The 14,461-nt window shown below is 48.2% G+C and overlaps 1 protein-coding gene across 2 annotated transcripts in view; it reads left to right on the top strand.

Moving 5' to 3' along the window:
• Positions 1-5,899: 5,899 nt before the first annotated feature.
• Positions 5,900-14,461, top strand: part of DIAPH3 (diaphanous related formin 3) — a 481,747-nt gene continuing 473,185 nt past the window's right edge. For both annotated transcript variants that reach the window (XM_039507674.1, XM_039507681.1), the window contains exon 1: positions 5,900-6,475. In XM_039507674.1, coding sequence (XP_039363608.1) covers positions 6,314-6,475 — 162 coding nt within the window. In that variant the 5' untranslated portion in view covers positions 5,900-6,313. The remainder of the gene's footprint in view (positions 6,476-14,461) is intronic.

Below are 14,461 nucleotides of genomic sequence, written 5' to 3'. Positions count from 1 at the left end.
AGTTATGGTGCACTGAGGTGATGACAGACGTACATTCCAGAAATGTCACAAATCAGAAAATAAAGAAGTTCCATAACACCAGAATGGTAGTGTAACCCACACACCTGGGTGTGGTGCTCTGTCCCATCGAGTGGCACCGAGATCACTTAGATAGAGAGATTAATCAGGCTGCTCTACAGACTTAGCTAAAAGCCAGATGGCTTTTAACTCATGCAGTAGAGCAAGGGTGCACAAACTATGGCCCACGAGACATTTTAAGCCACTCCGCGAGCTGCACCAGGGTCTCAGCCCCGTTCTGGTGCTCCGGCCACAGTGCTGGGTTGGGGCCGCACCACACGGTTTGCCCCGCTCTGGCCGGGGCACTGGGTTATGGGCCGCACCATGTGGCTTGGCCCCGCTCTGGCACTCTGGCTGGGTCGCAGGGTTGGGGGCCACATCACACGGCTCCCAGAAGCTGGCATGGCCCGCTCCAGCTCCTACACACTCCAATGGGAGCTGCAGGGGCGGTGTCTGCGGATGGGGCAGCAAACAGAACCGCCTGGCCACGTCTCCACATAGGAGCCAGAAAAGGGACATGCCACGGCTTCCAGAAGCCACTTGAGGTAAGTGCTGCTCGGAGCCTGCACCGCCTGAGCCTCTCCCCATGCCCCAAACCCCTGCCCCAGCCCATATCCCACTCTCCAAACCCCTCGATCCCAGCCTGGAGCTTCCTACTATACTCCAAACTTCTAATCGCCAGCCCCACCCCAGAGCCCACACCCCCTCCCACATCCCAACCCCAATTTTGTGAGCATTCATGGCCATACAATTTCTATTCCCCGATGTAGCCGTGGGCCAAAAAATTTGCCCACCCCTGAATTAGAGACTTATGCTCTAAGCTCCAGAGGTTCCCAGGTTCCATTCAGCCTTCTGACAACTGGGATCTTCTGGTGTTACAGTATGTAGCGGGGTGGTTACCCACTCCTGCCCATCAGGGCTTAAAGCAGCCCTAGAGAGGGCTGCAGCTCTAAAAGCTGGGCTGACTGGGGAAGCAGCTGCAGCTGGGCTATGCCCCAATCAGGCCACAGCTGGCCTGTATAAAACGGCTGTGAGCCAGGAGCCCAAACAGTTTCTCTCTGCCTGTAGAGGGAGAGGGGCCTGGCTGCAGGGAGCTAGAGACAGGGTACATGAGTGGAGCAGGGCTGGGGAAAGGCAGAGGAGTTGGGGAGCTCCTGCCTGGAAAGCCCCAGGCTGCAGCCTAACATTGGGCTAATAGGTACTGGGGGTTGCAGAGGGCAGCCCAGGGGTAGGCAAAGGCAGCAGGTCCAAACCCAACCTTGCCAGTGATGAGTAGGCTGATACTGCAGTCTGCCCCAGGGCGTGGGGCTAGACAATGACTGGCAGTAGCCATATACTGAGGTGAGGTGGGGATAGTGGGTAGGGGTTCCCCTGGGAGGGGGAGACCCTGAGAAAAAGGGGTTACTGCCAGGGGACTGCACCCCAGGTAAAAGGGGCAGCAGGTACAGGGAGGGACACGGGGGTCAACAGCAAGGGACAAGTGGATCAGCTGCCTGCAGAGGGTGCTCTGGGCTGGAAATCAAGCTAATTCCCTGAGAGACCAGCAGGAGGCGCTGCAGGGGTGAGTCCACACTCTTACATAGTGGTGGAGAATGCGGGCAGTGCGGTCTGCCCCTGAAACAAGGGGCCAAGGCAAGGACTGAGACTATTGCCTGGACATTGAGGTGGAGAGACAAGAAGGAACGATGGATCCTGTGTATGAGGGAGTTTACTATGCAGAAACCCCAGGTGTGGTCCCTAGGTGGGTACAGGGCTCAGTGACCCAGCAGAAGGGAGCAGATGACCCACGGGACTGTGGGAGGTGCTATGGGCCCTTCAAGAGCAGGCATGAAATCAGGAAGGCCAAATCACACATGGAGTTGCAGCTAGCCGGAGATGTTAGGAGTAACAAGAAGGGTTTCTTCAGGTATGTTAGCAACAAGAAGAACGTCAAGGAAAGTGTGGGCCCCTTACTGAATGGGGGAGGCAACCTAGTGACAGAGGATGTGGAAAAAGCTAATGTACTCAATACTTTTTTTGCCTCTGTCTTCACAAACAAGGTCAGCTCCCAGGCTACTGCACTAGGCAGCACATCATGGGGAGGAGATGACCAGCCCTCTGTGGAGAAAGAAGTGGTTCAGGACTATTTAGAAAAGCTGGATGAGCACAAGTCCATGGGGCTGGATGCACTGCATCTGAGGGTGCTAAAGGAGTTGGTAGATGTGATTGCAGAGCCATTGGCCAATATCTTTGAAAAGATTGGGGAGGTCTCGGATGACTGGAAAAACGCTAATGTAGTGCCCATCTTTTAAAAAGGGGAAGGAGGAGGATCCGGGGAACTATAGGCTAGTCAGCCTCACCTCAGTCCCTGGAAAAATCATGGAGCATGTCCTCAAGGAATCAATTCTGAAGCACTCAGAGGAGAGGAAAGTGATCAGGAACAGTCAGCATGGACAAGTCATGCCTGACCAACCGGATTGCCATCTATGGTGAGATAACTAGCTCTTTGGATATGGAGAAAGCCGTGGATGTGATATATCTTGACTTTAGCAAAGCTTTTGATACACAATATTCTTGCCAGCAAGTTAAAAAAGTATGGATTGGATGAATGGATTATAAAGTGGATAGAAAGCTGGATAGATTGTTGGGTTCAATGGCTAGTGATCAATGGCTTGATGTCTAGTTGGCAGCTGGCATCAAGCAGCGTGCCCCAGAGATTGGTCCTGGGGCCGGTTGCGTTCAACATCTTCATTAATTATCTGGATGATGGGATGGATTGCCCCCTCAGCAAGTTCGTGGATGACACTAAGCTGGGTGCAGAGGAGTATTGCGTCCAGTTGAAAAACTCTGATTACTTTGAGCAGGGTCCAAAACCAAGCAAATGCAAGAAACAAGAAAACAGAACTATCAAACTATGTGCATGCCATAACTGAGTAAATGTATAATCATATTATTACTGTTAGTCTTCTCTGTCTCATCCTTTCCCTTTCATATTGTGTGATTCCTTGGCATTATATCATGTATAAAATTAGATGGTTTGGGAGGTAGAGTTAATTTGTTTTTATTTGTTCTATGAATCACCTAGCAAACAGTTTGGGGCACTATAAAATAATAATAATTGATAACTCTACTAAACCCCCCTTGTGTTCAGGATTAAAATAATCACCTTTTTTACTTAATGACATTTAACTATATTTTTACAACATGTCCAATCAACAGCTCTCTCTTTATTTGCTTGCTATTGATTCAATATGGTACTTTGAAACTGATCTACTGGTGCAACTATTGCATTCTACAACTGTGCAATTAAAAAGGTCCCATTTAAACAGCTCTATCATATGCACTACACAGGCAGATTAATTTTCTAATCAAAACATTCTGGAAAATAATTAAGCACGACATTAAACAGTTTTGTGCTAATTATACTCCCCATGAAGAATTCCAAACAGAATTTAAAGTGCTAGAGAAACCTACCAAAGCAAAAGTGCTTTACTGTGCTTTAAGAAAAATCAAACATTCATATAGTAATTTTGGTTGTAACTCCTGTTCTAAATTAACCTATTCTTCCATAAAATAATATTATGACCCAAATCCTGCAAAAGGCTATGTGTGGTGGAACGTTATAGGTATACACACACAGAATGGGGTTCAATGGGGTTCACAAAGGTGTAGGGGTCTGCCTGTATAGAACAAACTGAGGGATCAAGGCCTGTACAGTTTCCTTGTCATTGTTTTGTATTTAAGCAAGTCAAGTTATTTTAGAAAATGTGATTGTAATTGTTCTGGGTTTTTAATTTGATTTTATTTTTATTGCATTCAAGACAAACAAAAAAGAAAAAATTACAATGGGTAACCTGGGTATTTTATATCACATAATGGAAGCAAAAGGAGACTTGTTCCTTTTACTTCTGTTATTTGATATAAAATACTCAGGACATAGGCACAGATATAGAGTTAATTCCTTCCAATGTATATTACCTTGTATTTATAAACAAGGAAATTCATTTGCCATTGAGCTGGTCATTTATTTTGTTAGGTCTTTCTGAAGTTGCTTAGAGTTTCTCCACTTTTGACTAGCATACCAATGTTGTCACCTTACAATTCACCCTGTTTTCCATCTAATTTATAAATATTTTAAATAACTGTAATGTTAGAATAGAACCTATGTCATCTCACTGTTAGTCTTCTGTCATGATGACAGCTCCATAAACAATGTATGAGGGAGGATAATTGAAAATCACATTGAACATCTAAAATATAGACCTAGATGCTTGTTCAGTATTGAAAGCAGGGGCGGCTCTAGAAATCGGGCTGCCCCAAGCAGCGCGGAGCGCTGCGCCGCCCTTCCCCGGTCCCGCGGCGGGTCCCCTCTTCCCGCGGCTCCGGTTGAGCTCCTGCCGGCATTCCTGCGGCAGGTCCACCGGAGCCCGGGACGAGCGGACCTGCCGCAGTCATGCCTGCGGGAGCTCAACCGGAGCCGCGGGAAGACGGGACCCGCCGCAGTCATGCCTGCGGCAGGTCCGCTCGTCCCGGGCTCCGGTGGACCTGCCGCAGGCATGCCGGCGGGAGCTCCACCGGAGCCAAATGCCGCCCCCCCGGGAAACGGCCGCCCCAAGCGCCTGCTTGGCGCGCTGGTGTCTAGAGCCGCCCCTGATTGAAAGAAAATAGTAACACGCATAGTAATAATGATATACTTCAGAGTGCTTCTTGCTATTATTTTTAAGAGGAATGTTAAAATCTTGAGTCTAGGATATAGAATTTGAGGTATATAGTTATGATTATAGAAATAGGAGCTTATTTGTTTAACCTGTCTCACTGTATTTATGTTTTTTTCTAATCAGTTCTTCCAAAAGAGTAGAGTTTCTCTTTTAGTAACTCAATCTAGAAAATGTCTAACTGATCAGGTGGATTAAATTTAATTATGAGTTATTTAAAGTTCATTAGTATTGTGTCCTGGAATAAGTCTCCAGTGGTCAATGGATCTTTGGTGTCCCATCTTTGAAAATTAGCCTCTTCTGGTCCTAGAGTTAATTTTGAACAAAACTGTTTTTTTGTGAAATGTTTGAAGGACAATTCCTTAGAAGATGAGCATTCCCCATTTTCAAGTAAAACCTGGTCACTCTACTCAGAGTATCCTAAGGCTGAATCTGTCTGGCAAGCATTTTCCAAGCCTCTCCAAGCATTTTCTTATCTAGCAAGGTTATGCAGCCAGTAATCATGCATCAAGCCCCTATTTCAGCCACTATTTTTTTCATTAGGCTTTGCTGTTTGCTAAGCAGAATTAGGCCTTGCTGTTTGCTAACAGAACAGACCACCAAGGCCAAACTCATCAATACTATCCGGTCAACTGAGGGAACTGCTCTGACAACTTGCAAGGGCCATTGTAATGGTGAAAGCAGCTGGAGTGAAATGGGGCTGCTAGTTTTTCTCTATGCTGGTTCCTATGTTGACAGTGCGTGTGGACGCATATTTAGCTTCACTTCACACATATCTCAGTTCTCGCTCCTTGTAATAACGTCAGCGAGCTGAGGGCCCCCCACCCAGGCACGAGAGGAGCGTCTCCCAGCTCTGGTTCCCCACCCCAAGTTCTGCTGGATACACCAATCCCAGCGTGCGTAGCTGGGAGACACTCCACTCAACGGCGACTACAGTTCCCAGCATGCAATGCCAACTATTCCCCGCGTGGTTATCGCCGCGTTGCTTTTCGGGAGATGTAGTCCGGCTGGGGCTGCCCCTGTGGTTCGAAGAACACCGCTGGTGCAGCCTGGACGGGCAAACAGCTGATTGGCAGGGATTGACAGAAGGTCCGACCAATGATAAAACAGGCATACACGCCCGCGGTTCCTGAGTGGTTAGTTCGGGATGTAGGGGGCGGGAGTGGCAGTGGCGGGACTATTCGGACGCGGCAGATTGTCCCGCGGCTGGGAGAGCCGCGCTGGAGGAGCGAGTTGCGGCAAACCCGGATTTTGCTTCTCTGCATCCGAGCAACCCGCGTGGCTGCTGGGGCAGAGCGAGCAGCCGGAGGCGGCTGAGATTAGAGGCGCTTCCCGGCTAAATCCCCCGCCGGGCCGGGCCGAGGCGGCGGCTTTACCCTGAGCCCCCCCGCGCCGCCCTGCTAAGCCGCTCTAATCCCAGACACACGCCGGGCGCGGCCGAGGCCGAGGCCAGCGGCGCCAGCAGGGGAGAGCCCCGGGTCCGCCGGCCTAGGCGAGTCAGTGACCCACCCGCCTGCGACCTGCCCGGGAAGAAGACCAAGCCGGGCTCCGCGCCCCTTGCCATGGAGCCGCGGCGGCCGCAGCAGCGCTACAGCGACTCGTCGCCGCCGCCGCCCGTCCGGGGGGCCCGAGAGAACAAGCTGCTTCGCAGGAAGGTGCCCGCCGGGGCGGGGAGTGGGCCCGGCCCGGAGGACGCGGCTGTGGACGGCAGGAAACCCAAATTTGTAAGTGTGAGGCGGGCTCCCCGGCCGCTGCGCGCACAGGGCTCCTGCTGCTCCCTAGTCAGTGGGGCAGGAAGCAATTCCCGGCCTTGCCCGGCCAAGTCAGCCCCAGGGCACCTGGGTGTGTCCGGCGCTGAACACCTAAGGCTGGCGGTGCTGCCCCTCCCTGGCCCCGGGGGCCGCCCAGTGGCTGCTTTTCCTCCCGACCCGGCCCCAGAGGAAGAAGGGTGGGTGTCGGAAACGCCAGCAGCTCGAGCCAGTTTTAAAATCACAAATATCCGGGCCCTGCCCTTTCTCCTCAGTCCCCTGCCAAATTCACTTTCCCGGCTTCATGTAGTCCGCTCTCCTCTAGTGCCCTGCCAGGCCTGCAGGGAGGGGGAAGCTGACCGCACAGAGAGGGCCTGGAAAGTTGTATTTGTTAGAGGCGGGGCTGGGTGGGACTTTCTTATCTGCATGCTGAGCGCTCACCTGAGCGAGTGGATGGTCAGCGGTGACAGCTCGGGCCTGTCGACGGGGGGAAGAGAGAGAACTGGCTCAAAAGAACTATTGACGTAGCCAGTAATCCTTTAAATTCATATAGTATGTGTCGAAAGACATTTTGTTTGTTAGGGACCTCTAGGCTCCTGTAAACTGGGTTTGCTGTCACAAATTAAATCCTAATGCTTCTGATCTACTAACACAGAAGGGTTCGGGAGCTGCTGGCTGTTCATGGAAAATTAAAGAAATCAAAAGTGGTACCTAGAAGGCTGCGTAATGGATAATTTAAGAAGGAGTTCAGATAAAGCACTCTTGATAGCCAGCATTTGATAGTGAAAGCAAGAATCTCTCAGCTGGGTTACGGATGCCTTTTTAAGAACCACAGCATCTACTGTTTCTCAGCTGTTAGGTGTGGGCAGGATCTCTCAGAAAGGTATTAAAGTTAGGTGTGGTCTTCATAGAAAGTTTTTTTTGGTTTGTTTGGTTTTGGGGGGGGGGGGGGGGGTTATAACCTGAAGTGTGAATTTAAATCAGCAGAGTTATATCAGTATATTTCACACCCCAGTCTTATTTTGAGTGTATTTTTTTTCCTGTTTAGTTCATATTGCTTGGATAGATGTTTTAGCTAAACTAAATGAAATTAACAAAAGAACTTGAGTAAGCGTGTGCACGTGGAGTGTTACGTATGTCTAACTAGATTTGTATAACTGCAAAACTTTTCTATGTAGACTATCCAGTAGATTTTGCTGGTGAGGGAGCTTTTTGTTTTCTGGCTAGTAGATTTCATCCTGTAGTTAAGTGGTCTCCAACCTTTTTATGTCCAAGATGACTTTTTGAATATAAGGGCAACCCAGGATCTATCCCACCCCTTTCCAAAGGCCCATCCCACTCCATACTCTCTCCCCCACCCTCACTTTCACCAGGCTGGGGCAATGGGTTGGTGTTCAGGAGGGGGTGAGAGTGCTGGGCTGGGGATGAGGGAAAACCTTTCTTAGAGGTTTTTAAGGTCAGGCTTGACAAAGCCCTGGCTGGGATGATTTAGTTGGGTTTGGTCCTGCTTTGAGCAGGGGGTTGGACTAGATGACCTCCTGAGGTCCCTTCCAACCCTGAAAGTCTATGATTCTATGATTTGTAATGTGGGAGGGGGCTCTAGGCTGAGCCTGGGGAAGGGGGTTGGGGTGCAGGAGGGGTGAGGGGTGCAAGCTCTAGGAGGGAGTTTGGGTGCAGGAGGGGGCTCTGGGCTGGGGCAGAGTGTTGGGGTGCAGGGTGTGGGCTCTGGAAGGGGGGTTGGGGCTTGCGTTTGGGGTGTGGCGGGGTATGGGGTGCTGGCTCCAGAAGGGGGCTCAGGGATGAAGGTTGGGGTGTGGCCTCCCACTGGGTAGTACTTACCTCTGGCGTCTACCGGTCTGTGGTGGACGCAGCGAGGCTAAGGCAGGCTCCCTGCCTACTGCGGGCCCACACCATTCCTGGAAGGGGCCAACGTGCCCCTGCGGCCCCTGGCAGGGACAGGGGGCACATGGCTCCACACTGCCCCTCTCTGCAAACATGGCTCTTGCAGCTCTCTAGGCCAGTGTGGGAGCAGCACACAGAGGGAGACCCCTGCTTCCCCACCCCTGGGGCTGAGTTGGCTGCTTCCGGGAGTGGTGTGGGGCCATGTAGGAAGGTAGGCTGCCTTAGCTGCAGCCAGATGCTGCCAGAGATCGCAATTGACTGGGAGACCCTCTAGGATCGACCTGTCGATCACAATTGACAAGTTGGTGACCACTGCTCTAGTTAGTGAGCGTCTAACCAATTTGGTTTCTTATAGTCATTAATGATCTGACTGACTTTACAGTTAGGTCAGGGATAACTTGTACCTGGTATTCCTGTACATCTGGTGATTTCTTATATTATCTAAAAATCCCCTGTAAAAAAAATTCCTTTCACAGGGTGAGTTATTTTGACATGACAAAGTATTATTTTTCTCATCATAATCATAGAAGGGAAGGATAATAGACTCTGTCTTGATCAGTATGTTTTTGGACTGGACTTCATATTTTTTGAGACAGCTATTTAACATTCTTTCTTAAACCATAGTCTTCACTTCTCAACTTGTCTTCCACAGTTTTTAATCTAGTATACCTAATGGTATAGCGCAAACAGTTGTAAAAGAGCACCTTAGGATTTACTCTTTCATAAATTGATTTTTAACTGCTCATCTGATCATAGTCAGATCTTAGTCACAACTTGCTGCTCACAAAGTTTTAATTTGTGAGCAGCAAGTTGTGAACACATGCTGAGTCATTAACTGTGATTTTAAAGAAATGATGGGGGAGTTGCATGATTGAACAGAGAATGAGACTGTACAATACTGAATACAGTTGATCAGAGCTTTAGATTCTGTCCAGGACTGCAGCAAGAATTCTCCATTTTACTTTATTAGCAGCTGCTAGAAATAAAAGCTGCAAATACCCCAGACAACTACTGTTGTCTAACAGTTAATGATTCCTAATACAGTACCTGGGGCAGTCCAGTATAATGGCACAGATTCCTCATTGTAACCCTTCCACACTGATTTGCAGTCCATAAGTGCAGTCATCCCATATATGTAAGGCCCTACCAAATTCATGGTCCATTTTGGTCAATTTCATGGTCATACCTTTTTAAAAATTGTAAATTTCATTATTTTAGTTATTTAAATCTGAAATTTCATTGTGTTATAATTGTATGGATCCTGACCCAAAAAGGAGTTGTGGGGGATTGCAAGTTTATTGTAGCGGGGGTTGCGGTACTGCTGCCCTTGTGCCCTGCTGCTGGCAGAGGCACTGCCTTTAGAGCTGGGAACCCAGCCAACAGGCACTGCCCTGTGGCTGCCCAGCTCTGAAGTCAGTGCAGCAGTGAGGGTGGCAATACTGCGAGCCCCCTAAAATAACATTGTAACCCCCTGCAACTCCCTTTTGGCTCAGGACCCCCTATTTGAGTAACGCTAGTCTCCTGTGTAGTATAGGGTAAAAGCACACAAAAGACCAGATTTCACGTAGTGGGGAAACCTCATGGTCTGTGAGGTGTTTTTTCATGGCTGTGAATTTGGTAGTGCTCTACATACATGCTATACCAGTAATAAGGCTACTTCTCTGGCTGGCTCTGTTTTCCAGTCCCAGCTCTCAGGCTGCCTGCTACTCATCTTTTGCTCTATAACCAGTTCCCAGACTTCTACACCAAGCTTCTGCTCAGCTCCCGCTTCTGGTTCTTTGCCAGGCTGATTCCTTCTGACCTCAGAATGTTACTTCCTTCTCCTGTACTGTCGGGATTATGGAGCTCTTTATTGGGCAGATGGTGAACTAGGTAACCCAGTGCTTTTTTCAGGTATGCCTATACTGCAGCTAGTACCATGCTTCCCAGCATGGGTAAACAGACTTAAGCTGGTGTGCTGAAAACAGCACTGAGGTTAAAGGTAGCACAGGTGATGGCCTGGGATAGCCACCTGAGTACATATCAAGTGGGTCAAGGCAGGTTTTTTAGTCAGGTGATTAGATTGAGGTGCCACCCATGCTACTTTCAGCTACACTGCTATTTCCAGCATGCTAGCTTGAACACAAGTAGCATGTGTTTGTCTATGCATGCTGGGAAGAATAGTCCCAGCTGGACTGTGGCATGGAGTGTTTCCTTAGTGGTTATACAGCTTGGAGGTTGGGGAGGGGTGAAAACAAGCCAGTAGGTTCATTACAGCATAGTTACAATCTGAAAGTGATGCTTTTAAAAAAGACATGCATTCTGAAATTTAACTTTATGTGTAAGTGACTTTCACTTTAAACTTGCTCAGTTTGAGTGTGGTAAAATGGCTTATATATAGGGTACCTGAAAGTCAAGTGTCAGCCAAATTCTTCCTGCAGTCATACAGGTGTTACTGAAGGCAGTATTTGGCTCTGATGCACGAGCAGATTAGAATGCCACTCACTGTCTTAACTAAATTGGCTTCTCAGCGATAAGCGGAACAAATGTTCACTGCTTTCAGTTTTGTCCCTGAAATGAACAGCTATGACCACACCAGGAGGGTCAGTTCTGATGATAGAGCCACTTTTTAGGTGTTTTGTTGGGGCGTGTGTGTGTGTTTACTTTGTGGAGCATTAAACTAGTAAGAGGGCCAAATATTTAATTTGCAGCAAGAATTGTCAGTCCTTCAAATTGTATAGCATGCTTGTAGCATGATAATGCCCAGAAGCTTTGATTTTTATCAAGGCTCTTATGCTGAGTGCTGAACAACTATGACGGAAGACAGTTCTGCCCCAAAAAGTTTATAATCTAAATGACATTTATTAACTAGGGTTTTAAAAGTTGTGATAAATATTTTCATATTTTTTTGATTGCTGTTTTACGTATTAAATATCTGATTTGTGGACTTTTTTTTGGTAGTATCTCTTAAATCTAACTAGTGAAAGCATATGGATCTTGGTGTTTACATGGACTTTTCAGTGCTTACATTAAGTGCAAAATATTCCATGTACTTGAATACTAAACTTAAACTGTAACTTCTGCCCAGAGGGCAGTAAGAAAAAGAATCATGTAATTAATATGCTTGGATGTTGATACTGTGTGCACCTGGTTGGAATAGACTTCTTAAATTATTGGTCCTGCTTTGAGCAGGGGGTTGGACTAGATGACCTCCTGAGGTCCCTTCCAACCCTGAGAGTCTATGATTCTATGACTTGCAGTGTGGGAGGGGGCTCTAGGCTGAGCCTGGGGAAGGGGGTTGGGGTGCAGGAGGGGTGAGGGGTGCAAGCTCTAGGAGGGAGTTTGGGTGCAGGAGGGGGCTCTGGGCTGGGGCAGAGTGGTTGGAGTTCTGTGTTCCAAAATCTCCTTACCTTAATATTTATCATAGTGCCAAGGAGCCTTAATTATGAACCAGGGCCCAATTGCATTAGGCGATGTACAAACAGAGAAGAAAAAGATGGATCCTGTCCCCAAAAGCTTAGGAGACAAGACACAACAAATGGATACAGACAGGGGAGTATAAGGAAACAATGAGATAATATTGGTCAGTATGATAGGCAGTGGTCTCAGTACACCAGCAGCTTAGTGGTTATCAAGTTCTTTTGCAGGTGTAACCCTTCTTCCAGGTGGTGTCCTCAGCAGCAAGGCCAGGTTCAATATCTAGGGATGCCTCTTAACAATGCAAAACAGAACTGGCTCATGCCCCCTCCCAGTAATCTGGGAAACCTAAACACCATCCTGGGGCCGCTCTAAGAAGCAATACTTCCCTATTCGCAAGCACGGAGTCTGTGAATAACAAAAGAAAACTTTTCTTAAAAAGGAAAGGGAACCCAGGATTAATTTATGAAAACCCACAACCACAATTGACAAGCATGTGACCATAAGCAAACACTCACCTCACAGAATGTTGGGCAGCATCCTTTGTTGCAGTTTACCACCTTGCAATGTGAAAGATTTAGGAATGAATGTCCCTTTAACACACCACTCCCTTTAGCCTCCACTGTATCTGATTAACAGTTGATTTTGGTCAGCAAAGACTCAGGCCTTGTCTACACTACAGAGTTGTGTTAACAAAAGTTACGCTGCTTTAATTAATCTGCTGTTGCATGTCCACACTATGCTCCTTGTGTCAGCAGAGCACATCCACACTAGCAGCTCTTGCATCGACAGAGAGACCAGTGAGCAGTGCACTGTGGGTAGCTATACCACTGTGCAACTGGCCGCAGGATGCTTTGGGAAGGGTTTGCAGTGCCTCATGGGTACCGTATTCCATGAAACAGGTTTCTCAATCCCATCGTTCCATGGGCATCCTAGTAGATTGCCAGCTGCTTTTCAACTCAAGTATGGAGTGGGGAGAGTATGTGATGGGGTGTGTGTGTGTGTGCGCGCGGGAGGAGACACAGAGACGTGTGTGTGTGTGTATGTATGTATGTATGTATGTATGTATGTAAGAGAAACGGTGTGTGTGGTAGGGGAGAGTGTGTCGGGATGCTGTCTCCAAGTTCACAGTTCCTATTGCCTGGGGAGAGCAGGATTCCAAGTTAATGATTTGCTGTTTGCTGCCCCAGCAGAGGGGCATGCTCAGCTGTCAAAACTTCCCAGAGCTTTGAAACAGGATGACATGTCTGCATGGATGTATACAGTGCAGCTGAGTTCAAAACAGTGAGCAGAGTGGGCATTGTGGGATACTGGGGAGGCTAGTTATGGTGATATATCAAACGGCAGCGTCTACACTGATGCTTTGTCGCTTTAACTTTGTCGCAGAAAGCTCTGTGCCACTTGTCAAGGTGGTTTTATTTTGTCAGCAAAAAAGAAGAATTTTGCTGACTAAAATAGCATTGTAATGTGTACACCTCCACTATTTTGTTGGTAAAAGCTGCCTTTTGCCGACAAAACTAGTGTGTACACAGCCTCAGAGTTGAGAGATACACAATTTCAGGTTGGGGGGTGAATCCACAGGAATGTATGTGGGACAATTGAGCAATGTGTCTGGGGGACTCTAAACATCATCAGCAATAAGCCAGTTGTAAACAATTTCTAATTGCTTCTTGCTGGCACTGAGACCTTGCCAACACCTAATAGGCCAGAGGTCGGCAACCTCTGGTGTGCGGTTCGCCCGGGTAAGCACCCTGGTGGGCCGCGCCAGTTTGTTTACCTGCCGCGTTGGCAGGTTCAGCCGATCGCGGCTCCTACTAGCCGTGGTCCCCTGTCCCAGGCCAATGGGGGTGGCGGGAAGCTGTGGCCAGCACATCCCTCGCCACTTCTCGCTGCCCCCATTGGCCTGGGACAGCGAACCGCGGCCAGTGGGAGTCACGATCGTCCGAACCTGTCGACGCGGCAGGTAAATAACCTGGCCCGGCCCGCCAGGGTGCTTACCCTGGTGAGCCACCTGCCAGAGGTTGCCGACCCCTGATATAGGCTGACCTGTTGCTCAGGGCTGTGAAAAGTTTTGCGTCCTGAGCACTGTAGGTAGGTTGACCTACCCCCTGGTGGAGATGTAGGTAGGTGGACAGAAGGATTCTTCTGTTGACCTGGTTGTGGCCTCTTGTTACATTGGATAATGTAAATCGACTGGGTGTGGTGGTGGAGGAAATCCTTCTGTGGATCTAGGAAATGTCTACATTAGAGTGTGATGATGGCATTGCTGTAGCTGTTCCACTGTAATGTAGACATGCCCTGACTCTTTTCATGTATAGACTTTAACCCTTGAAAGGCAGTAGCTGTTTCTAACTGAAGTCAATGGGAACACTTCCACCCACTTCAGTGGAAGTTGGATTGATTTCAGACTGCACTTTTGACCAGTCTTTAGCAATTGTCAGTCTGCAGTGTTCCAGTGAAGTTCATGTGAATTATGAATAATTTCTTGTTTGCGCCAATTTGTTTTGATGAAAAAAGCAGAATGACACTTAATGTTCAGAATGTCTGGAAATTTATGAAGGAAACCTACAGATGAGAAGAAATGGCCTCTTTGTGTTTGGATCCAAATTATTTTTTTCTTATTTCTTCCTGATATAAATATCTCTAATTATGAAGCAACTGAAT

Source organism: Mauremys reevesii, linkage group 1, assembly GCF_016161935.1.
Source record: "Mauremys reevesii isolate NIE-2019 linkage group 1, ASM1616193v1, whole genome shotgun sequence".
In the NCBI taxonomy this organism is placed as follows: Eukaryota; Metazoa; Chordata; order Testudines; family Geoemydidae; genus Mauremys; species Mauremys reevesii.
This window is presented reverse-complemented; position numbering and strand designations above follow the sequence as displayed.